The sequence below is a fragment of the Elephas maximus genome, chromosome 4 (assembly GCF_024166365.1).
Source record: "Elephas maximus indicus isolate mEleMax1 chromosome 4, mEleMax1 primary haplotype, whole genome shotgun sequence".
NCBI classification, from domain to species: Eukaryota; Metazoa; Chordata; class Mammalia; order Proboscidea; family Elephantidae; genus Elephas; species Elephas maximus.
In genome coordinates, this window is record NC_064822.1 from 77,386,869 (window position 1) to 77,408,246 (window position 21,378).

At 36.9% G+C, this 21,378-nt stretch overlaps 1 protein-coding gene across 4 annotated transcripts in view; it reads left to right on the forward strand.

Annotated features, from left to right (window-relative positions):
• The window catches only part of PIK3C2G (phosphatidylinositol-4-phosphate 3-kinase catalytic subunit type 2 gamma), a 432,221-nt gene that overhangs the window by 342,577 nt on the left and 68,266 nt on the right, over nucleotides 1-21,378 (forward strand). For all 4 annotated transcript variants that reach the window (XM_049882566.1, XM_049882569.1, XM_049882568.1 and 1 more), the window contains exons 27-29: nucleotides 16,733-16,922; nucleotides 17,384-17,505; nucleotides 20,903-21,011. In XM_049882566.1, coding sequence (XP_049738523.1) covers nucleotides 16,733-16,922; nucleotides 17,384-17,505; nucleotides 20,903-21,011 — 421 coding nt within the window. The remainder of the gene's footprint in view (nucleotides 1-16,732; nucleotides 16,923-17,383; nucleotides 17,506-20,902; nucleotides 21,012-21,378) is intronic.

Sequence of the window (21,378 nt, forward strand, 5' to 3'; positions counted from 1 at the left end):
AAATGATATGGAAAAAAATCCCACATAGAAGACTCCTAAAACCCTGATAATGTCAGATAAATAGAGCCATTATTTGACTGAAGAGTCATCAAATTGGTTGAAAGAACATGGACAAGAAACTGTCTAAATGCTTAGAACCAGGTTTCTCAGACAAGGTCACTGTGCTATCAAAGCCACAAAGATTAACATAGCATATACTTTTTTTTTTTAATTAATTTTTATTAAGCTTCAAGTGAACATTTACCATTCCAATCAGTCTGTCACATGTAAGTTTACATACATCTTACTCCCTTCTCCCACTTGCTCTCCCCCTATTGAGTCAGCCCTTTCAGTCTCTCGTTTCGTGCCAATTTTGCCGTCTTCCCTCTCTCTCTATCTTCCCATCTCCCCTCCAGTCAAGAGTTGCCAACACACTCTACAGTGTCCACCTGATTTAATTAGCTCACTCTTCATCAGCATCTCTCTCCCCCCCACTGACCAGTCCTTTTCATGCCTGATGAGTTGTCTTCGGGGATGGTTCCTGTCCTGTGCCATCAGAAGTTCTGGGGAGCATTGTCTCTGGGATTCCTCTAGTCGCAGTCATGCCATTAAGTATGGTCTTTTTATGAGAATTTGGGGTCTGTATCCCATTGGTGTCCTGCTCCCTCAGGAGTTGTCTGTTGTGCTCCCTGACAGGGCAGACATCGATTGTGGCCGGGCACCAACTAGTTCTTCTGGTCTCAGGATAATGTAGGTCTCTGGTTCATGTGGCCCTTTCTGTCTCTTGGATTCTTAGTTGTCTTGTGACCTTGGTGTTCTTCCTTTGCCTTTGCTCCAGGTGGGTTGAGACCAATTGATGTATCTTAGATGGCCGCTTGTTCGCATTTAGGACCCCAGACGCCACAATTCAAAGTGGGATGCAGAATGTTTTCATAATAGAATTATTTTGCCCATTGACTTAGAAGTCCCCTCAAACCATGTTCCCCAGACCCCAGCCCCTGCTCCGCTGACCTTTGAAGCTTTCATTTTATCCCGGAAACCTCTTTGCTTTTAGTCCAGTCCAATTAGGCTGACCTTCCTTGTATTGAGTGTTGTCTTTCCCTTCACCCAAAGCAGTTCTTATCTACTGACTGATCAATAAAAAACCCTCTCCCTCCCTCCCTCCCTCCCCGCTTCGTAACCACAAAAGTATGTGTTCTTCTCAGTTTTTTCTATTTCTCAAGATCTTATAATAGTGGTCTTATACAATATTTGTCCTTTTGCCTCTGACTCATTTCGCTCAGCATAATGCCTTCCAGATTCCTCCATGTTATGAAATGTTTCAGAGATTCGTCACTGTTCTTTATTGATGCGTAGTATTCCATTGTGTGAATATACCACAATTTATTTACCCATTCATGCATTGACGGACATCTTGGTTGCTTCCAGCTTTTTGCTATTGTAAACAGAGCTGCAATAAACATGGATGTGCATATATCTGTTTGTGTGAAGGCTCTTGTATCTCTAGGGTATATTCCGAGGAGTGGGATTTCTGGGTTGTATGGTAGTTCTATTTCTAACTGTTTAAGATAACGCCAGATGGATTTCCAAAGTGGTTGTACCATTTTACAATCCCACCAGCAGTGTATGAGAGTTCCAATCTCTCCGCAGCCTCTCCAACATTTATTGTTTTGTGTTTTTTGGATTAATGCCAGCCTTGTTGGAGTGAGATGGAATCTCATCGTAGTTTTAATTTGCATTTCTCTAATGGCTCATGATTGGGAGCATTTTCTCATGTATCTGTTGGCTGCCTGAATATCTTCTTTAGTGAAATGTGTGTTCATATCCTTTGCCCACTTCTTGATTGGGTTGTTTGTCTTTTTGTGGTTGAGTTTTCACAGAATCATGTAGATTTTAGAGATCAGGCGCTGGTCGGAGATGTCATAGCTGAAAATTCTTTCCCAGTCTGTAGGTGGTCTTTTTACTCTTTTGGTGAAGTCTTTAGATGAGCATAGGTGTTTGATTTTTAGGAGCTCCCAGTTATCGGGTTTCTCTTCATCATTTTTGGTAATGTTTTGTATTCTGTTTATGCCGTGTATTAGGGCTCCTAGCGTTATCCCTATTTTTTCTTCCATGATCTTTATCGTTTTAGTCTTTGTGTTTAGGTCTTTGATCCACTTGGAGTTAGTTTTTGTGCATGGTGTGAGGTATGGGTCCTGTTTCATTTTTTTGCAAATGGATATCCAGTTATGTCAGCACCATTTGTTAAAAAGACTATCATTTCCCCAATTGACTGACACTGGTCCTTTGTCAAATATCAGCTGCTCATACATGGAAGGATTTATATCTGGGTTCTCAATTCTGTTCCATTGGTCTATGTGCCTGTTGTTGTACCAGTGCCAGGCTGTTTTGACTACTATGGCTGTATAATATGTTCTGAAATCAGGTAGAGTGAGGCCTCCCACTTTCTTCTTCTTTTTCAGTAATGCTTTGCTTATCCGGGGGTTCTTTCCCTTCCATATGAAATTAGTGATTTGTTTCTCTATCCCTTTAAAATATGACATTGGTATTTGGATTGGAAGTGCGTTATATGTATAGATGGCTTTTGGTAGAATAGACATTTTTACTATGTTAAGTCTTCCTATCCATGAGCAAGGTATGTTTTTCCACTTAAGTATGTCTTTTTGAGTTTCTTGTAGCAGAGTTTTATAGTTTTCTTTGTATAGGTCTTTTACATCCTTGGTAAGATTTATTCCTAAGTATTTTATCTTCTTGGGGGCTACTGTGAATGGTATTGATTTGGTTATTTCCTCTTCGGTATTCTTTTTGTTGATGTAGAGGAATCCAAGTGATTTTTCTATGTTTATTTTATAACCTGAGACTCTGCCAAACTCTTCTATTAGTTTCAGTAGTTTTCTGGAGGATTCCTTAGGGTTTTCCATGTATACGATCATGTCATCTGCAAGTAGTGATAGCTTTACTTCCTCCTTGCCAATCGGGATACCCTTTATTTCTTTGTCTAGCCTAATTGCCCTGGCTAGGACTTCAAGTACGATGTTGAATAAGAGCAGTGATAAAGGGCATCCTTTTCTGGTTCCCGTTCTCAAGGGAAATGCTTTCAGGTTCTCTCCATTTAGAGTGATATTGGCTGTTGGCTTTGCATAGATGCCCTTTATTATGTTGAGGAATTTTCCTTCAATTCCTATTTTGGTAAGAGTTTTTATCATAAATCGGTGTTGAACTTTGTCAAATGCCTTTTCTGCATCTATTGATAAGATCATGTGGTTTTTATCTTTTGTTTTATTTATGTGATGGATTATATTAATGGTTTTTCTGATATTAAACCAGCCTTGCATACCTGGTATAAATCCCACTTGATCAGGGTGAATTATTTTTTTGATGTGTTGTTGGATTCTATTGGCTAGAATTTTGTTGAGGATTTTTGCATCTATGTTCATGAGGGATATAGGTCTATAATTTTCTTTTTTTGTAATGTCTTTACCTGGTTTTGGTATCAGGGAGATGGTAGCTTCATAGAATGAGTTGGGTAGTATTCTGTCTTTTTCTATGCTTTAAAATACCTTCAGTAGTACTGGTGTTAAGTCTTCTCTGAAGGTTTGGTAGAACTCTGCAGTGAAGCCGTCTGGGCCAGGACGTTTTTTTTGTTGGAAGTTTTTTGATTACCGTTTCAATCTCTTTTTTTGTTATGGGTCTATTTAGTTGTTCTACTTCTGAATGTGTTAGTTTAGGTAGGTAGTATTGTTCCAAGAATTTATCCATTTCTTCTAGGTTTTCAAATTTGTTAGAGTACAATTCTACGTAGTAATCTGAAATGATTCTTTTAATTTCATTTGGCTCTGTTGTGATGTGGTCCTTCTCGTTTCTTATTCAGGTTATTTGTTTGCTTTCCTGTTTTTCTTTAGTCAGTCTAGCCAATGGTTTATCAATTTTGTTAATTTTTTCAAAGAACCAGCTTTTGGCTTTGTTAATTGTTTCAATTGTTTTTCTGTTCTCTAATTCATTTAGTTCAGCTCTAATTTTTATTATTTGTTTTCTTCTGGTGCCTGATGGGTTCTTTTGTTGCTCACTTTCTATTTGTTCAAGCTGTCGGGACAGTTCTCTGATTTTGGCTCGCTCTTCTTTTTGTATGTGTGCATTTATCGATATAAATTGGCCTCTGAGCACTGCTTTTGCTGTGTCCCAGAGGTTTTGATAGGAAGTATTTTCATTCTCGTTGCTTTCTAAGAATTTCCTTATTCCCTCCTTGATGTCTTCTATAACCCAGTCTTTTTTCAGGAGGGTATTGTTCATTTTCCAAGTATTTGATTTCTTTTCCCCAGTTTTTCTGTTATTGATTTCTAGCTTCATTGCCTTGTGGTCTGAGAAGATGCTTTGTAATATTTTGATGTTTTGGATTCTGCAAAGATTTGTTTTATGACCTAATATGTGGTCTATTCTAGAGAATGTTCCATGTGCACTAGAAAAAAAAGTGTATTTTGCAGCAGTTGGGTGGAGAGTTCTGTATAAGTCAATGAGGTCAAGTTGGTTGATTGTTGTAAGTATGTCTTCCGTGTCTCTGTTGAGCTTCTTACTGGATGTCCTGTCCTTCTCCGAAAGTGGTGTGTTGAAGTATGCTACTATAAATGTGGAGGTGTCTATCTCACTTTTCAATTCTGTTAAAATTTGTTTTATGTATCTTGCAGCCCTGTCATTGGGTGCATAAATATTTAATATGGTTATGTCTTCCTGATCAATTGTCCCTTTTACCATTATATAGTGTCCTTCTTTATCCTTTGTGGCGGATTTAAGTCTAAAGTCTATTTTGTCAGAAATTAATATTGCTACTCCTCTTCTTTTTTGCTTATTATTTGCTTGATATATTTTTTTCCATCCTTTGAGTTTTAGTTTGTTTGTGTCTCTAAGTCTAAGGTGTGTCTCTTGTAGGCAGCATATAGATGGATCATGTTTCTTTATCCAGTCCGTGACTCTCTGTCTCTTTATTGGTGCATTTAGTCCATTTACATTCAGCGTAATTATAGATAAATAAGTTATTAGTGCTGTCATTTTGATGCCTTTTCACGTGTGTTGTTGGCCATTTCATTTTTCCACATACTTTTTTGTGCTGAGACGTTTTTCTTAGTAGATTGTGAGATCCTCATTTTCCTAATGTTTAACTTTATGTTAGTTGAGTCGTTACGTTTTTCTTGGCTTTTTTCTTGAGTTATGGAATTGATATTCCTTTTTTGTGGTTACCTTATTATTTACCCCTATTTTTCTAAGTAAAAACCTGACTTGTATCGTTCTATATCGCCTTGTATCACTCTCCATCTGGCAGTTCAGTGCCTCCTATATTTAGTCCCTCTTTTTGATTCTTGTGATCGTTTATCTATTGATTTCCATGATTTCCTGTTATGTGTATTATTTTGTTTATTTATTTATTTTTTAGAATTAATCTTAATTTGTTTGTTTTTGTGCTTTCCCTATTTGAGTTTCGTTGATATCAGGACGTTCTGTTTTGTGACCTTGTATTGTGCTGGTACCTGATATTATTGGTCATCAGGCCAAACAATCTCCTTAAGCATTTCTTGCAGTCTTGGTTTAGTTTTTGCAAATTCTCTAAACTTGTGTTTATCTGTAAATATGTTAATTTCGCCTTCATATTTCAGAGAGAGTTTTGCTGGATATATGATCCTTGGTTGGCAGTTTTTCTCCTTCAGTGCTCTGTATACGTCGTCCCATTCCCTTCTTGCCTGCATGGTTTCTGCTGAGTAGTCTGAGCTTATTCTTATTGATTCTCCCTTGAAGGAAACCTTTCTTTTCTCCCTGGCTGCTTTTAAAATTTTCTGTTTGTCTTTGGTTTTGGCAAGTTTGATGATAATATGTCTTGGTGTTTTTCTTTTTGGATCAATCTTAAATGGGGTTCGATGAGCATCTTGGATAGATATCCTTTCGTCTTTCATGATGTCAGGGAAGTTTTGTGTCAGGAGTTCTTCAACTATTTTCTCTGTGTTTTCTGTCCCCCCTCCCTGTTCTGGGACTCCAATCACTCGCAAGTTATCCTTCTTGATAGAGTCCCACATGATTCTTAGGGTTTCTTCATTTTTTTAAATTCTTTTATCTGATTTTTTTTCAGCTATGTTGGTGTTGATTCCCTGGTCCTCCAGAAGTCCCAGTCTACATTCTAATTGCTCGAGGCTGCTCCTCTGACTTCCTATTGCGTTGTCTAATTCTGTAATTTTATTGTTAATCTTTTGGATTTCTACATGCTGTCTCTCTATGGATTCTTGCAACTTATTAATTTTTTCACTATGTTCTTGAATAATCTTTTTGAGTTCTTCAACTCTTTTATCAGTGTGTTCCTTGGCTTTTTCTGCAGTTATCCTAATTTCATTTGTGATATCTTTAAGCATTCTGTAAATTAGTTTTTTATATTCTGTATCTGATAATTCCAGGATTGTATCTTCTTTTTTTTTTTATCTTCATTTGGGAAAGATTTTGATTCTTTTGTTTGGGGGGTTGGAGAAGCTGTCATGGTCTGTTTCTTTATGTGGTTTGATATGGACTGCTGTCTCCGAGCCATCACTGGGAAACTAGTTTTTCCAGGTAATCAGCTAAAAAAAAATGCAGTCAGATCCCAATCTGAATTCTCCCTCTGGCTCAGGGTATTCAGATGTTAATGGAGCCGCCTGGGGAGGGTGGGGGAGGGATCAGAGAGCTGGGAGTGTAGCACCTCAGAATATAGAGCTGATCCCCACGTTCACGCTCTGCCCGCATCCTCCAAAAACCCGGTGGGACGGCTCCCTGGCTGGGACGCTACTCTCCCCGCTCCAAGACCTGTCACTTCCTCTCGGGGACTTCTCCCTCCGGCGCGCCACTCCACTCGCGCGAACTGGGTGGGCGTCGCCCGCACGAACGGGTGGGCCTGCCTCCGGGGTCTATTCAGGGGAATATAACTGGGCCCCGCGCTCACGCCCCGCCCACGCGTGCCAAAATCCCAGCGGGACAGCTCCCCGGCTGGGACGCTACTCTCCCCGTTCCGAGACTAGTCACTTCCTCCCGGGGACTTCTCCCTCTGGTGCTCCACGCCGCACGCGCGAACTGGGTGGGCATCCCCTGCATGAACGTCTGGGCCTCCCCCCGGGGTCGCTTTAGGGAAATATAGCTGATCCCCACGCTCGAGCCACGCCCGCTTCCCGCCAAACTCCTGGCCGGACAGCTCTCCGGCTGGGACGCTGCTCTCCGCGCTCCAAGATCAGTCACTGCCCCCCGGGTGCTTCTCCCACTGGCTGCGCCGCTACACCACCCACACCAACCAGCTAGACTCCCTCCCGGGATGGGTTCGGGGGGGGTAGGGCTGGGCCCCTTGTCTGTGCCGTCAGCCCGCCTGGGCTCTGCCCCAGATCGGGCTCCGAAGGTCACCTGCCTGGTACGCTGACTCCTAGTTCTGAAAACGATCGCTGTCTGCCCGTACTTGTTCGTTCTCCGTCTCTAAGTCTGTGTTTGTTGTTCAGAGTTTGTAGATTGTTATGTATGTGATTGATTCACTTGTTTTTCCGAGTCTTTGTTGCAAGAGGGATCCGCGGTAGCGTCCACCTAGTCCACCATCTTGGCCCCCCCCATAGCATATACTTTTAAAGTATCTATTTTATTCGAAGAGTTAGAATGTAAAGTTTACATCTTTGTGTTCGCACTTGTGTACATATATGTCACATACATGCACAACCAAAATCATCAGATGCCCTTTTCCATATCGGATGATCTGGAGTTTTTTTAAAATAGAAGTGCACAAAGAGAAACTTTTTTTTTTTTTTTACTGTACACCCAGTGTGCGTGAGAAATACTTATTCATTTTGGAATTATTTGTTTTCCCTTTAAACTATACCTTTGAATATTTATGGGTCCTACATGAATTTGTAACAAAATAGGAATTATCTTGATAGTGTTCTTTACTACCTAGATGCTCCAGGCTTAAGTATGACAAAGTGTTGATCAGATACTTTATAGATTACAAATTCAGTGATGAACTAATATTATTCTCCATGGAATAAAACAAATTGTGACAAGTTGAATAAATACATTATTTTCTCTGAATGGATAAGAGTGGTATAGAAACCGAACCTCTCAGTTAGTAACACAAATAAAAAAAGAAAAATTAATGTGTTTATTGTTGTTAGTTGCCATTGAGTTGATTCCAACTCATGGCAACCCCTTGTGTGCAGAGTAGAGTTGCTCCCTAGGGTTTTTAAGGCTGTGACCTTTAGGAAGGAATCTCCAGGCCTGTCTTCCAAGGCGTCTCAGGGTGGGTGAGTGGGTGCATTCAAACTACCAACCTTTCAGCTAGTAGGTGACCGCTTCACTGTTGGCACCACCCAGGGACTTCTAATGTGTTTATTGCACATGCCAAAACCACTGCAGTAAAAATGAAGTTTGAGAGTTGCATGAAGAAATTTGTTCATGAAGCATGTAAGTCACCTGAAATTCTCCTTCCATTTATATATTATAAAATTACAATGCCAGTGGTAAAATAAAGAATATTCTCATGCAAATTCCTTCACAGAAAAAGACTTTTGAAAATTATTTCCCAGAGACTGTTAAAGAGACGGGCCAGTGAAACAGGTATTCTACAAACTGCCAAATGGTATCATCAACTTGAACTGTCAATAAAACGATATGCTCTTGTTGAAATTTGTCAAGTATTGCCTGAGAACCTACCCTCAATGGCTTATTTCACAGCATTACAAGTTATCTCTCATCAATGATTATCCTGATGTGGCTCATAAAGTAAGAAAAAAAAAAAAAAAACTTGTCATATTTAGTCACATATTAATATACATGTGGTTTCAAGAATATTATAATATTTAATCTAGGGGTAAAAACTCTGCCTAAACTCTGAGCCTGATAAGGAATGTCAGAGCTCCTGAATTTAACCCATTTTTCTGAGACTGATAGACTCAATTGCCCATTCACACCCACCTAACTAGGAAACCTGTTAGTAATGGTTGTTGCTGATGATAAGCAATTGAAAATTTATATTACATAAAACAGTACATATATTATGAAGTATAATACAATATTAGTACATATTTTTACGATAGGACCTAAGACTTAAGAAATTTTGTTATTGTTATTGTGGGTCCTTTGGACTATGTTCCCTGGCTGCTAGACGTATCTGTAAAAAAAAAAAAAAAAAAAATCTGCCCTAGGGTTATTTCTAGGGAAAGTTGTCATCATTGTCATTAATGCTTTTAGTCTGTCTGGGGCTTCCACACTAAATCTACTGGCTTATTTGTCTCTTTAAAACAAAGTTGAAAGACTCTTAATTGTACACAGTCCGCAATGAGAGCAAGGACTTTGGAATCTGATAAATGTGAGTTGGGATTCCTTGGTTACTACTTCCTAGGTTATGTCACCTTTGGTATGCATTTAACCTCTCTTGATCTTTGTCTTACCTATTATTATAATTGTATTGCTTTTCTCTAAGGATGAAAAATTTATCAGAAGGCATTTATCATGCAGCACCTGCTAAAGACTGTATACTCCCTGTATACATCTATAGTTCTTGACATCTGTAGTCCCAGCACACAGAACAGTGTCTAGCAGGTAGAGTTAGAAGCATTTATTAAGACTGCCTGGAGGTCCCTTTAGGAGAATTAAGAGCTGGGACCCTTCCAGCTGCTACTATGGACCTGAAATTTAAGGGTAAACCAAAGCATACTCCTGCTGATACTTCCATAAAACTGAAAACAAATCAGTGAGCTGCTCCCTGGGTAAATAAAATTCTCACAGAAGCATGAAGCCTGCTGCTCTCAGAACCTGAATTCCAAGTTGGGTAATATTTAACAGTACTCTTTTGCCTGGGCAGCCAGTGGTGCAAACAGTTAAGTCCTTGGCTTCTATTCAAAATGTCAGTGGTTTGAACCCACCAACCTGCCTCGAGGCTCCTCTGAAGGAAGACATGGCGATCTACTTTCTAAAGGTCACAGCCATGGAGATCCCTCAAAGCACAGGTCTATTCTGAAATTCACGGGGTGCCGTGAGTCAGAGTCAGTTTTTGCATGTTTGTTGGTTTGTTTGAGTTTATTTTGTCTTACCTGTTAAGCCTGAAAGACAAGAGATGCTACCCAAGAACAAGGGATGGGTTTGGGTGAAGGTCTGTCCAAAAATTATGGTATTCTCATAAAGATTTACCCTTAATCTTCAGTCTTCTTACATCTTAATTGTAAGAATAAGAAATGAACATCCTTGAGATTTTGTGAGAGAGAGGACATCAGAACTTAATATTCATGATTCATAGACATGTCTTAATGAGATATGGGTACATGTTGTTATCTTAGAGCTTTCCATGCCAACATACGAAATGTGTTCAGTACTTGTTTGTCGAATGAATGGTAGGGTCCCCATTAATCATGACTGGTATGGCTAAGCGTTTGGCCGCTGATGGTGGTTCAAACCCCCCAGCCACTCCATGAGAGAAGAGACCTGGTGATCTGCCCCTCATAAAAATTACAGCCAAGAAACCCAAGTGGCAGTTCTACTCTGTCATATAGGGTCACTCTGAGTCGAAACTGACTTGACTTCACAACAACAATCACTATTATCTTCTTGTCTTTAAAGCACTGATGAGGAAAGAAATTTATGTTCCAAACTTCACTGTGTACCCATAAATTCAAAGTACATCTTTAAACGTAATGAATACTGTGGAAAAGAGTCATATGAGAGTTATATTTTAAATTTCTTTGCAAATTTTTACTACATTGATGAGTAATAATGAAAAGCTTGAAGTTTAACCAACAAGGTCTAAGACCTGAACTAGCTAAATGATCTTGAATTGTTATAAACTTGAGGAAAAAATTATTAAACATTACTGAACTATGTTGTCAAAATTGAGGATATGACAGATTGGTTTTCAGGAAGGCGATGCATAACTTTGATAGATGCCATCCCAGAAAAGCAGTATTTGGTTACATCTAATATCAATTTCTCTTAGAAAATTTCAGTAAGCTGGGAATATGAGAAAATTTAAATTAACATCATACATACATGTGAAAATTTTCCTGGATAATATCAGAAAAAACATAATGAAGCCCTGGTAGCACACAGGTTAAGCGCTCAGCTGCTATTGGGAAGGTTACAGTTCAAACCCACCAGCCACTTTGTGGGAGAAGGATCTGACAGTCTGATTCTGTAAAGATTACAGCCTTGGAAACCCCATGGGGCAGTTCTCTGTCCTATAGTATTGCTATGAGTCAGAATCAACTCGATGGCTGTGGGTTTTTATATTAATAGTAAAACTCTATATTTAAGCTTTGTTATATTGAATAAGACAGTAAATAAAAATAATCCCAGAGAATCAGTAAAAAGAAAATATATTGGGAATAACAAATGTTTAGTAAAATAAGTGGCTAGAAGATAAACATTCAAAACTCAGTAGTTATCAAATTAAAGGGGAAACATCATATGATCACCTCAATAGTTACAGAAAGTGCTGTTGATAAAATTCAAAATCATTCATTAAAAAAAACCTAGAAATAGAAATGAACATTCTTAACCTATAGCTAAAAAATTACAGAAAGCATTATAATTAATAGTGAAACACTGAAAGCTTTTTCTTTGTGAGCAGAACAAACACAAAATGTTTGCTATCACCCCTTCCAATTAATATTGCACTGGAGGTCTTCCTAGTGCAATATGGTGAAGGAGGGGGAAAAAAAAAAAAGGTTACTAGCTTCAATATTTCTCTTAATAGAGAATCAAAAGAAAATAATCAAAATAAAAGAAGGACCAAGGGCATTGCATAAAGATAGTATACCATTAGAATAAAAATGCAAGCCTTCTTAAATAGATAAATAACAGAAATACCTTCCCCCCAAAAAAAGACCTCAAAGTACAAAACATTTCATATGAAATGCTTATATATTGAATATAGTATGCTAATTTTTTCTAAGATAGTTGGGAAGATAACACACATATAACCAAAGTAAAATGAAATACTAAAAAAATTATACAATGAATATTGAACCATAATATTTTTTAATGTTTAAATATAGGGTGAGTGAAGGAAATGGATGGAGTGTACAGGGATAGGAGCTAGACTTTTTTGAATATACCTTATTTTGTAGATTTAACTTTTGGAATTATGTAAATATTTTGAATAGTTTTAAATTAAAATATAAAAAGAATGATCCTCAACTTAAACCAGCAATTTGAACAAATAGAAAAGTAAGAGCAAATGAAGCCAAATACTACCAGAAAAAAGAAAATAATAAAAGATCAGGGCAGAAGTAAATGAAGTAGAAAAAACAAAACCAGAAGTTGTTTCTCTGAAAGGATTAATGAAATAGACAAACTACTCACCAGATTGACAAAAGAAAAAAAAAAACACAAGAGACAAATAACCAAATTCAGAAATGAAATTGGTGACATTACAAATGATCCAACAGAGATAAAGTAGATCATAAATAATTAATATGGAAAATTGTACTCCAACAAATTTGAAAACCTAGATGAAATGGACAAATCCCTAGAAACATGCTGCCTACACAAAGTAACACAGACAGAGGTAAAAATTTAAACAGATCCATAACAAAAGAAGAAATGAAGATGTCATCAAAAAACTGCCAGGAAAAAAAAGCACAGGACAAGATAGCTACAATGGGGAATTCTACCAAACATTCAGAGTTGCCACCAATCATACTCAATCTCTTCTAAAACGCAGAAGAGGAAGGAACACTACCAAACTCTTCCTATGAAGCCAGCATAACCCTGATACCTAAACCAGGCAAAGACATTACAAAAAAAGAAATTGACAAACCAATACCCCTTATGAACATAGATCTAAAATTTTTCAACAAAAATTCTAGCCAACAGACATCAGCAACATATCAAGAAAATCATACACCATGATCAAGTGGGATTCATTCCAGGATTACAATGGAGGTTCAACATTAGAAAATCAATCAGTGTAATTCACTACATAAATAAAACAAAGGAAGGAACCATGTGATCATATCAATTGATGTGGATAAGATATTTGATAAAATTCAACACCACTTCCTGATAAAAGCTCTCGGCAAATAGGAACAGAAGGAGAATTTTTCAAAAAATTAACAGCATATATGCAAAACCTACAGCCAGCGTTATATTCAATGGAGAAAGGCTGAGAGCCCTCCCTTTAAAAGCCTCCCTTTTGAGACAAGGATGCCCATTATCACCACTCTTATTCAATATTGTACTGGAAGTCCTACCCAGAGCAATAAGACAAGAAAGAGAAATAAAAAGTATCTAAATCAGAAAGGAAGAAATAAAACTATCTCTAATTGCAGATGACATGATCCTATACATAGAAGGCCCTAAAGATTCCACAAGACAACTGCTGGAACTAATAGAATAATTTAGCAACATTGCAAGGTACAAGATCAACACACAAAAATCACTTGGATTCCTCTACACTAACAAAAACAACTATGAAAAAGAAATCAAGAAAAAACTACCATTTACAATAGCCCCCAAATAGATAAAATGCCTAGGAATTAACCTAACCAGGAATATAAAAGACTTATACAGGAAAAATTATAACACATTACTACAAGAGACAAAAAGAGACCTACAAAAATGGAAAGACATCCTGCGCTTATGGATTGGAAGACTTAGTATAGTGAAAATGTCAATTCTACCTAAAGCAACCTACAGATACGATGCAATCTTGATACAAATTCCAACATTCTTTACCGGAATGAAAAACTAATGGCCAACTTCATACGGAAAGGAAAGAAACCCCAAATGGCCAAAGCAATATTGAAGAAAAAGAACAAAGCAGGAGGCGTCACACTTTCCAGTATCAAAACATACTGTACAGCCGCTGTAATCAAAACAACCTAGTATTGGTTCAATGATAGGTACGTAGACCAGTGGAACAGAATTGAGTACTCAGAATTAAACCCAGCCGTCTATGGACAACCGATTTTCGATAAGGAGTCAAAGGCCATTCAGTGGGGCAGAAACAGTCTCTTTAATAAAAGGTTCTTGCAAAACTGGATATCCACCTACAGAAAAATGAAACAGGACCCATACTTCACACCATACGTAAAAACTAACTCGAAAGGGATCAAAGATCTAATGGTTAAACCTAAAACCATAAAACTCCTGGAAGACAGCATAGGGAGAAAACTATGGAATCTAATCTTTTGTAAAAATAGGATAACAAATGTTACAACCAATGCACAAATAGAAGATGACAAAACAGATAAATGGGACTTCTTAAAAATTAAGAACTTATGCTCATCAAAAAAAGCCGGACAACCTACAGACTGGGAAAAAATCTTCAGAAATGATTTATTCAGTAAGAGTTTATTCTCTAAAATTTATACAAAACTGCAACAGCTCAACAACAAAAAGACAAACAACCAAATCACAAAATGGTCAAAGGACATGAGCAGAACCTTCACCGAAGAGAATATCCAGGCAGCCAGCAAGGATATGAAAAAATGTTCATGATCATTAGCCATTGTGTAGTTACTGTTAGATACTGTGGAGACAGCTCTGACTCATAGCAACTCTGTGTACATCAAAACAAAACACTTCCCAGTCCTGTGCCAATTCTCATAATCGTTGCTATGTTTGAGCCCATTGTTGCAGCCATTGTGTCAATCCATCTCATCGAGGGTCTTCCTCTTTTTCACTGACCCTCCACTTTACCAAGCATGATGTCCTTCTCCAGGGACTGTCCCGTAGGGTTTCCAAGGCTGTAAACCTTTACAGAAGCAGACTGCCATATCTTTCTCCCAAGGAGCAGCTGGTGGGTTTGAATAAGCGACCTTTTGGTTAGCAGCTAAGCACTTAACCACTGTGCCACCAGGGCTCATTTTCATTAGCTATTAAAGAGATGCAAATCAAAACTACAATGAGATACCATCTTACCCTGGCTAAAATGACACTGGTTAAAAAAAACAAAAACATATAACAAATGTTGGTAAGGATGTGAGAAGATTAGAACCCTTATCCATTACTGGTGGGACTATAAAATGATATAACCACTATAGAAAATAGCATGGTGATTTCTTAAAAAACTAGAACTAACCTATGATTCAGCAATCTCACTCCTAGGTATATACCCTTTTTTTTAGAGACCTAAAAATAATAACATGAACAGACATATGCACAGCTATGTTCATTGCTGCTTTATTCACAATAGCAAATAAATGGAAACAACTGAAGGGCCTATCAATGAATGAATAAGCAAATTGTGGCACATACATACAATGGAATACTATGCAACCATAAAGAACAATGATGAGTCCAGGAAACATATAACATGGATGGACCTGGAGGACATAATGCTAAGTGAAATAAGTCAAGCACGTAAGGACAAATATTGTATGATTCCTCTTTTATAAGAAGATAAGTGTTGATAAACATAGGTCAGTGTTTATTGGTAGTTACCAGAGAGAGAAGGGGGTGGGAAAAGTATGCTTTATACTGTAGAAACTAGTTATTTTTTGGTGATGGAAAAAGCAGCATCAAAAATGGATGTGGTGAGCATATTATAACCACAGTAAAAATGATTGAGCATATACAGCTGGGTAGAAACAAATTGGTATACAGGTGAGTACAGAGCTGAGAACAGGGTAAATACAAATATGTGGGTGCAGGCATATATTCACTGAAGACACAAATGTGGATACTCCTTAGACATAACCAAACACCTTCCAACGATGGTTTTCTGGGTTTGAAGGCTTAGGACCATAGCCTCATGGGACAACTCAGTCAGTTGGCATAACATAGTTCACAAAAATCATGATCTGCGTCCTAGTGAAGTGAGCAGCATCTGGGATCTTAAAAGCTTGTGAGCAGCCATCCAAGACACAACTACCGGTCTCTACTCTCCAGGAGCAGAACAATAAGAAGTTAACCAAAAGCACAGAGAGGAAACAAGTCTATATGGGCCACAGCCTCATCTACCCCGAGCCCAGAAGAACTAGATGTTGCCTGGCTTCTACCAGTGACCATTCTGACTAGGTAGGATCACAATAGTTGGTCACAGGTAGAAAGTGAGAAAAATATGGAGCAGAAGTCAAATTCTTATTAAAAAAAAAAAGCCAGGCAAACTGGAATGGTAGAGAACAGATGACTCCCAGAGACTATCCCTGAGACACTCTATAGACCTAGAACCGAGCCTATTCCCTAAGATCACCTTTAGCAAAATATCAAAGTGGCACACAAAATAAAGGATATTACACACAAGATTGGTCCCCTACTTAAAAACCAGCAATATGAGACCAAAAGGTCAACAATTACTCAAAAGCAAAGATACGAAGGTAAGGGGGCAGGGAAACTAGAGTACTAGAAAGGGAACAAACTGAATACAAAGAGAATGTTGACACATTCTGATAAATGTAACTAATGTCACTGAATGAATTGTGTGGACATTGTCAAACAGGAACATGCTGTGTAAATTTTCACCAAAATATCAATAAAATATTATTTAAAAAAAAGAATAAGCCCGAAATATAAAAACAATAAAACAAATAAACCTAAAAAAAGACAAAAGACAGTATTACAAATAAAATTTTATATCTCACCATGATTCTTTTATTTTTGCTGACCACTCAATATGTGAAATTGAAGTTTATAAAATAACTTTTAATAGTTGGACTCCAAATAAACCTACATCGTTCTTGGATTTTTTCCTCACATCTAACAAGCACAAGGAAACAAAACAGTAAGTGAAACGAGTGAACGCAGGGGAATGTTACTGTCTTTTTTTTTATTTCTCTAGGAAAATAAAGGAAAGTCTGGAGTGTTTCCCTGTTAAATTGAATAATTTGATCCACACACTGGCACAAATGTCAGCGGTAAGCCCTGCCAAATCTACTTCACAGACTTTTCCCCAGGAATCCTGTATGCTGAGTACAACCAAGTCAATTCAAAGAGCAACGATTTTAGGGTTCAGCAGGAAACACTGTCAGGTAAGTATCAAGTCTGTCATCTTGTCTGAAGTATCATTTACTTCATCTCAGATCTCCTTCCAATATATTACTCATCCTTCCTTAGACCATGATTTTTTTTACTATGCAAATGAAAACAGAGTTTGAGCAGAAGTGCCATTAAGGAGGATGTTATAAGGAGAAATCATAACAACCGGAGCTATTAGTAGAGAACCATCAAAGAGAACAGTTCCTGCCTAGTGGTAGAATATAAATCAAGAGCTAATTACGGTGTCCACGAGAAAAGAACAGCAGAAGTTAAGCAGTCTGTTCCCAGCACATGAGCTGATGATATCTTTATATGTTGTGTTTACAGCTGATTCTGCCTTTACAGATTACTTCTCTTAGCTTTTGTTTATATGAAACCAAATTTTAGAATGTATTACAAAGTACTGCAGGTAGACATTGCTGTCTTTTAATTTCGGTCTGTTTGCTTTATGCAGCTGTATCTGATCCAGGTGACACGCAGTAACAATCAAACAAGCCTGACAGAAAAATCATTTGACCAGTTTTCAAAATTTCACAATCAACTTCAGAAGCAGTTTGCATCGTTCACGCTCCCAGAGTAAGGCATTGCCCTCCGCACATTGTTTTGCCCTTAGTACTTGTTCTTGAGCAAAGGGAAAATTATGGTTACGGTATTTTCTATTGGTGATCTACAGTATTCTGACTCCAATGCCATTGACCTATCTCTGAGTCTATATTGTTCTCAGAGTGAAGAATCTTTTGTCTCATAAAATAGAACATTTGTAATTTTCTTTTTGCTTCCAGCCATTGATTTTGTAGACAGAAAAATTCAGAACCTATTTGCTTTTTCATCAGTTATCATGTAAATTGTTTTGCCTGTTTTTAAATTTAATATTTTCAGTTTTTTCTATGCAAATAAAATTGAAATTGAAAACACAGAATTAAATTGGATAGATCTTCCCTTTCAACCAACAGCTGCAAATAAAAAGCTCTGAGATATTTGTTTTCTATACAAAAATAATTAAAATTGATTAATATCAACTAGTACATTAATAACTCATTTTTATTGTCATTAATTGTTAATTTTGGCTAGGAGTATCTAAATTTATTATATTATTTTGAAGCAATTTTAAAAATCATTGCCTCTATTCATGTTATAATGGGAAAAATATTAAGCATAAGCAAACTAAAAATATAATGAAAATAACTTGTTCAAATAAACCTTCTAAAATCCATCTTTTAAAACTAGCCAGATTTAAATAACAGACTACCACGTATTACAAGGGTGTATGTTGACTTTAAAAAGGTAAGCTCCTCCAAAATTGTGTATTAGAACTTAGGTAAATCAAAAGTTATTTTATTTAAACTGGAGTTTTTATAAGTAAATGGTCCTCTTGCAATGTGGATGTCCATGCCTTACCTGACAAACTTTGTATATGTGGATTTTTACTAGACTTTCAGGTTTATTCACCTTTGAAAATATAAATATATATAATTCCATCAGCGGATAGAAAGATATGTGCAATATAGATAATTGTAAAGTTCACATTCATGGAAAAACAAAAAAAACTATACTTGCAGGTGCCACAGAGATTTTTAAATACAGATGCTTTAAACATGAAAAAGACAAGACCCTGGAAAGACCATATTCAAGAGACTGAGGGAGAAGTAACATTCTAGAAACTTTTAAAACTACATCAGGTTTAAGAATTACTTACAAAAATAAACTGATAAAATATTTGAGTTAAAAAAAGAGGTTGCTAGCAAAAAAAAATTCAAAGTTTGGCTTCACATATTAAATTCAACATCAGTGATAGCCACTGTACCCTACTAATTAATCATATATAAGTTAACCCTTGTTAAGTGGTTGCCCTTTTTTGTTGTTTTAAAAATTTCTCCATTCTAAACTTTTACCTCTCCAAGATGTAACTGTAACAGAAAACTTTAAAAGTGCTAACAATCTTTCTCCATGTGCCTCTTCTTGATTTGCAGCTTTAGTTAAGATTCTGCTGTAATCATAACTACTTGCTGGCAAGGGTACCTAAACTGATTATAAAACCATTCAAGCAATCTGTGGAGAGGAGGAACATTTAGTCCTATGTGCCCTGAACAATATTGTATGTCGATACTCCCAAAGGGGCTAAGCCTTTCGGAATTGCATGTAAATAAAGGATGCGGGCAAGATTTCCTCTGACTCCTAAATTTAATAAAAGAAACCATGTGAGAGTTACATAAACCCAGTCTGGGAAGTATGATCAGAAAGTCACAGTCATGAGGAATAAAATCCAAATTAGTTATAGTATATAACAGTGATCATCACATCGGCTCTCTGTACCACTGGGGTACCTTCCAACACTACACAGACATGGAAATTTTCCTTAAAATTAATGGTCTTCTTTAGGATTTATCTCCTTGAGAAGGGTTAATTTCCATTCTCTCTTCCTCTTTTACAATTGTTCTTATCCAATCATACAGAATCTTATTTTGTAACATTATTTCAAGATGCAAAAACCTCTGAGGACGAAAGAAAAAGGTAAATCAAAATATTGGCATTCATGTTGAAAAGTTAATTACTCTAATAACCAGGTATCAAATCTATTTTCAAGTCAAGTATTTCCAAATCTTTGTTCTCAATAACATTGAGGGCGTGCTTGATGAAACTGTCAGGTAAAAGACCATGAAAAATAATTTTCAATAACTGATCACCATGATATATTTGGCATATAACTCAAAAAATATTTCAAACAATTGAATAACACTCTGGAGCCCTGGTGGCGCAGTGGTTAGGAGCTATGGCTGCTAACCAAAAGGTCTGCAGTTCAAATCCGTCAGCAGCTCTGTAGAAACTCTATGGGGTGGTTCTACTCTGTCCTGTAGGCTCGATATGAGTCAGAACCGACTTGACAGCAATTGGATTTTGGTTTGGTACTATAGCAGAATTCCTCAATTCTCGTGGACTTATTTCTAAACATGATTTTTTAGTACACACACCTATATATGTTGGGTTTTACATCTATATATAGAATAGAATAGATGTTGAATCCTGTTTTTTTCTAGCAATAAAGTTTGTCCACAGCTATATGAACTAATTTTTAAAACTAGCCCAATCCATCTATGTACCAAATACATTAACAAATTTTACCTTTTATTTTTAATAAATATATAAATTCCATGTAATATTTTTATTAGTTACATATTGATATTAGTTTTCACGATAGCTAAATAAAGATGAAAAATTTTAATACTTAAGCTTTAGAGCTGCAAAAGACTTTAGTAGTCCTGACCAAGAAGCAGAGGTATGAATGAGGCAGCAGCCAACCTGCAGTAAGAGGAAGATAGATAGTTCCTAAAAGGGTGCATTTAACCAGCAAAGATGTGTTGCCAAATGCTACCGATTATTCCGTCATCCCACCCAGTAATTCGTCAAACCTAACCCATCAAGACGAGTCACCATATACTGCAGAGGAAATCCTCAAAGTCAGACTCCAGGGAAGAGTGCTGCTTTGTTCTAAGAGTCTAAGGCCAGATGGAAGCATATGTCACTTAGTAGTTGAGTCATCACTATCTAAGTGATCCCCTGAGGCCAGGGTTTAAAATATTTAATTTAGTTAGTGTAGCAATGTATCTACTGAATCCAGAAGAAACAATTCAAACTGACCTTTTTGAAAATTAAGGATCATTAATTTCAGAAAGTAAGCCCCCACATGTACTTAAAGGACAAAAACGTGTGGTCTGTCATAAATACAGTAAAAAAAGGACAAATAATTTAGTAAATTAAATTAAATTAAACTAATATTGATGGCAGTTAAAATAGTACAAGTGACCACAGCTATATTTATAAAACTTTCAGGATTAACCGTGTACACTACAGCTTTTTAAAATATTTATATTGGCCCTTCTATCTGATGCAGCTGTAACTTCATAAACAATCCTAAAATTCAGAGGACAATTTTCAAACTAATAAAGATATATATATTTTTTTTCTTTTAAAACAGGTTTCCTCATTGGTGGCACTTACCTTTTACAAATTCAGACCACAAAAGGTTCAGAGATCTAAATCATTACATGCAACAGATATTAAATGGATTGCATGAAGTTGCAAACGTATGTTACAATTTCCTTTTGCATTTTTACATAAAATATCCACTGTTTCATGTATTATTACTGGAAAGATTTAAAATATTTTATGGTAATATTCTTTCAGTCTTAGAGTCTGTATGTGTAATATGTGTAAAATTCCTGAATGAAGAACTATGGAACAACAAAGAAGCTATCAAACCTTGGCCTCAAATAACTTCAATGAAGGAATATGTGATAAGTGGACTATCAGTGCTACATAGTGTCCCAGAGTTTTCGAGGATTGAGAAGTATTGCCAACTGTGATGATAAGAAGGTTTCAGGAGAAGCAAGTCTGTGGGCTGAGTCTTTAATACTGGATAGGATTTAATAGAGTTGGCCCAGGAAAGTGTTT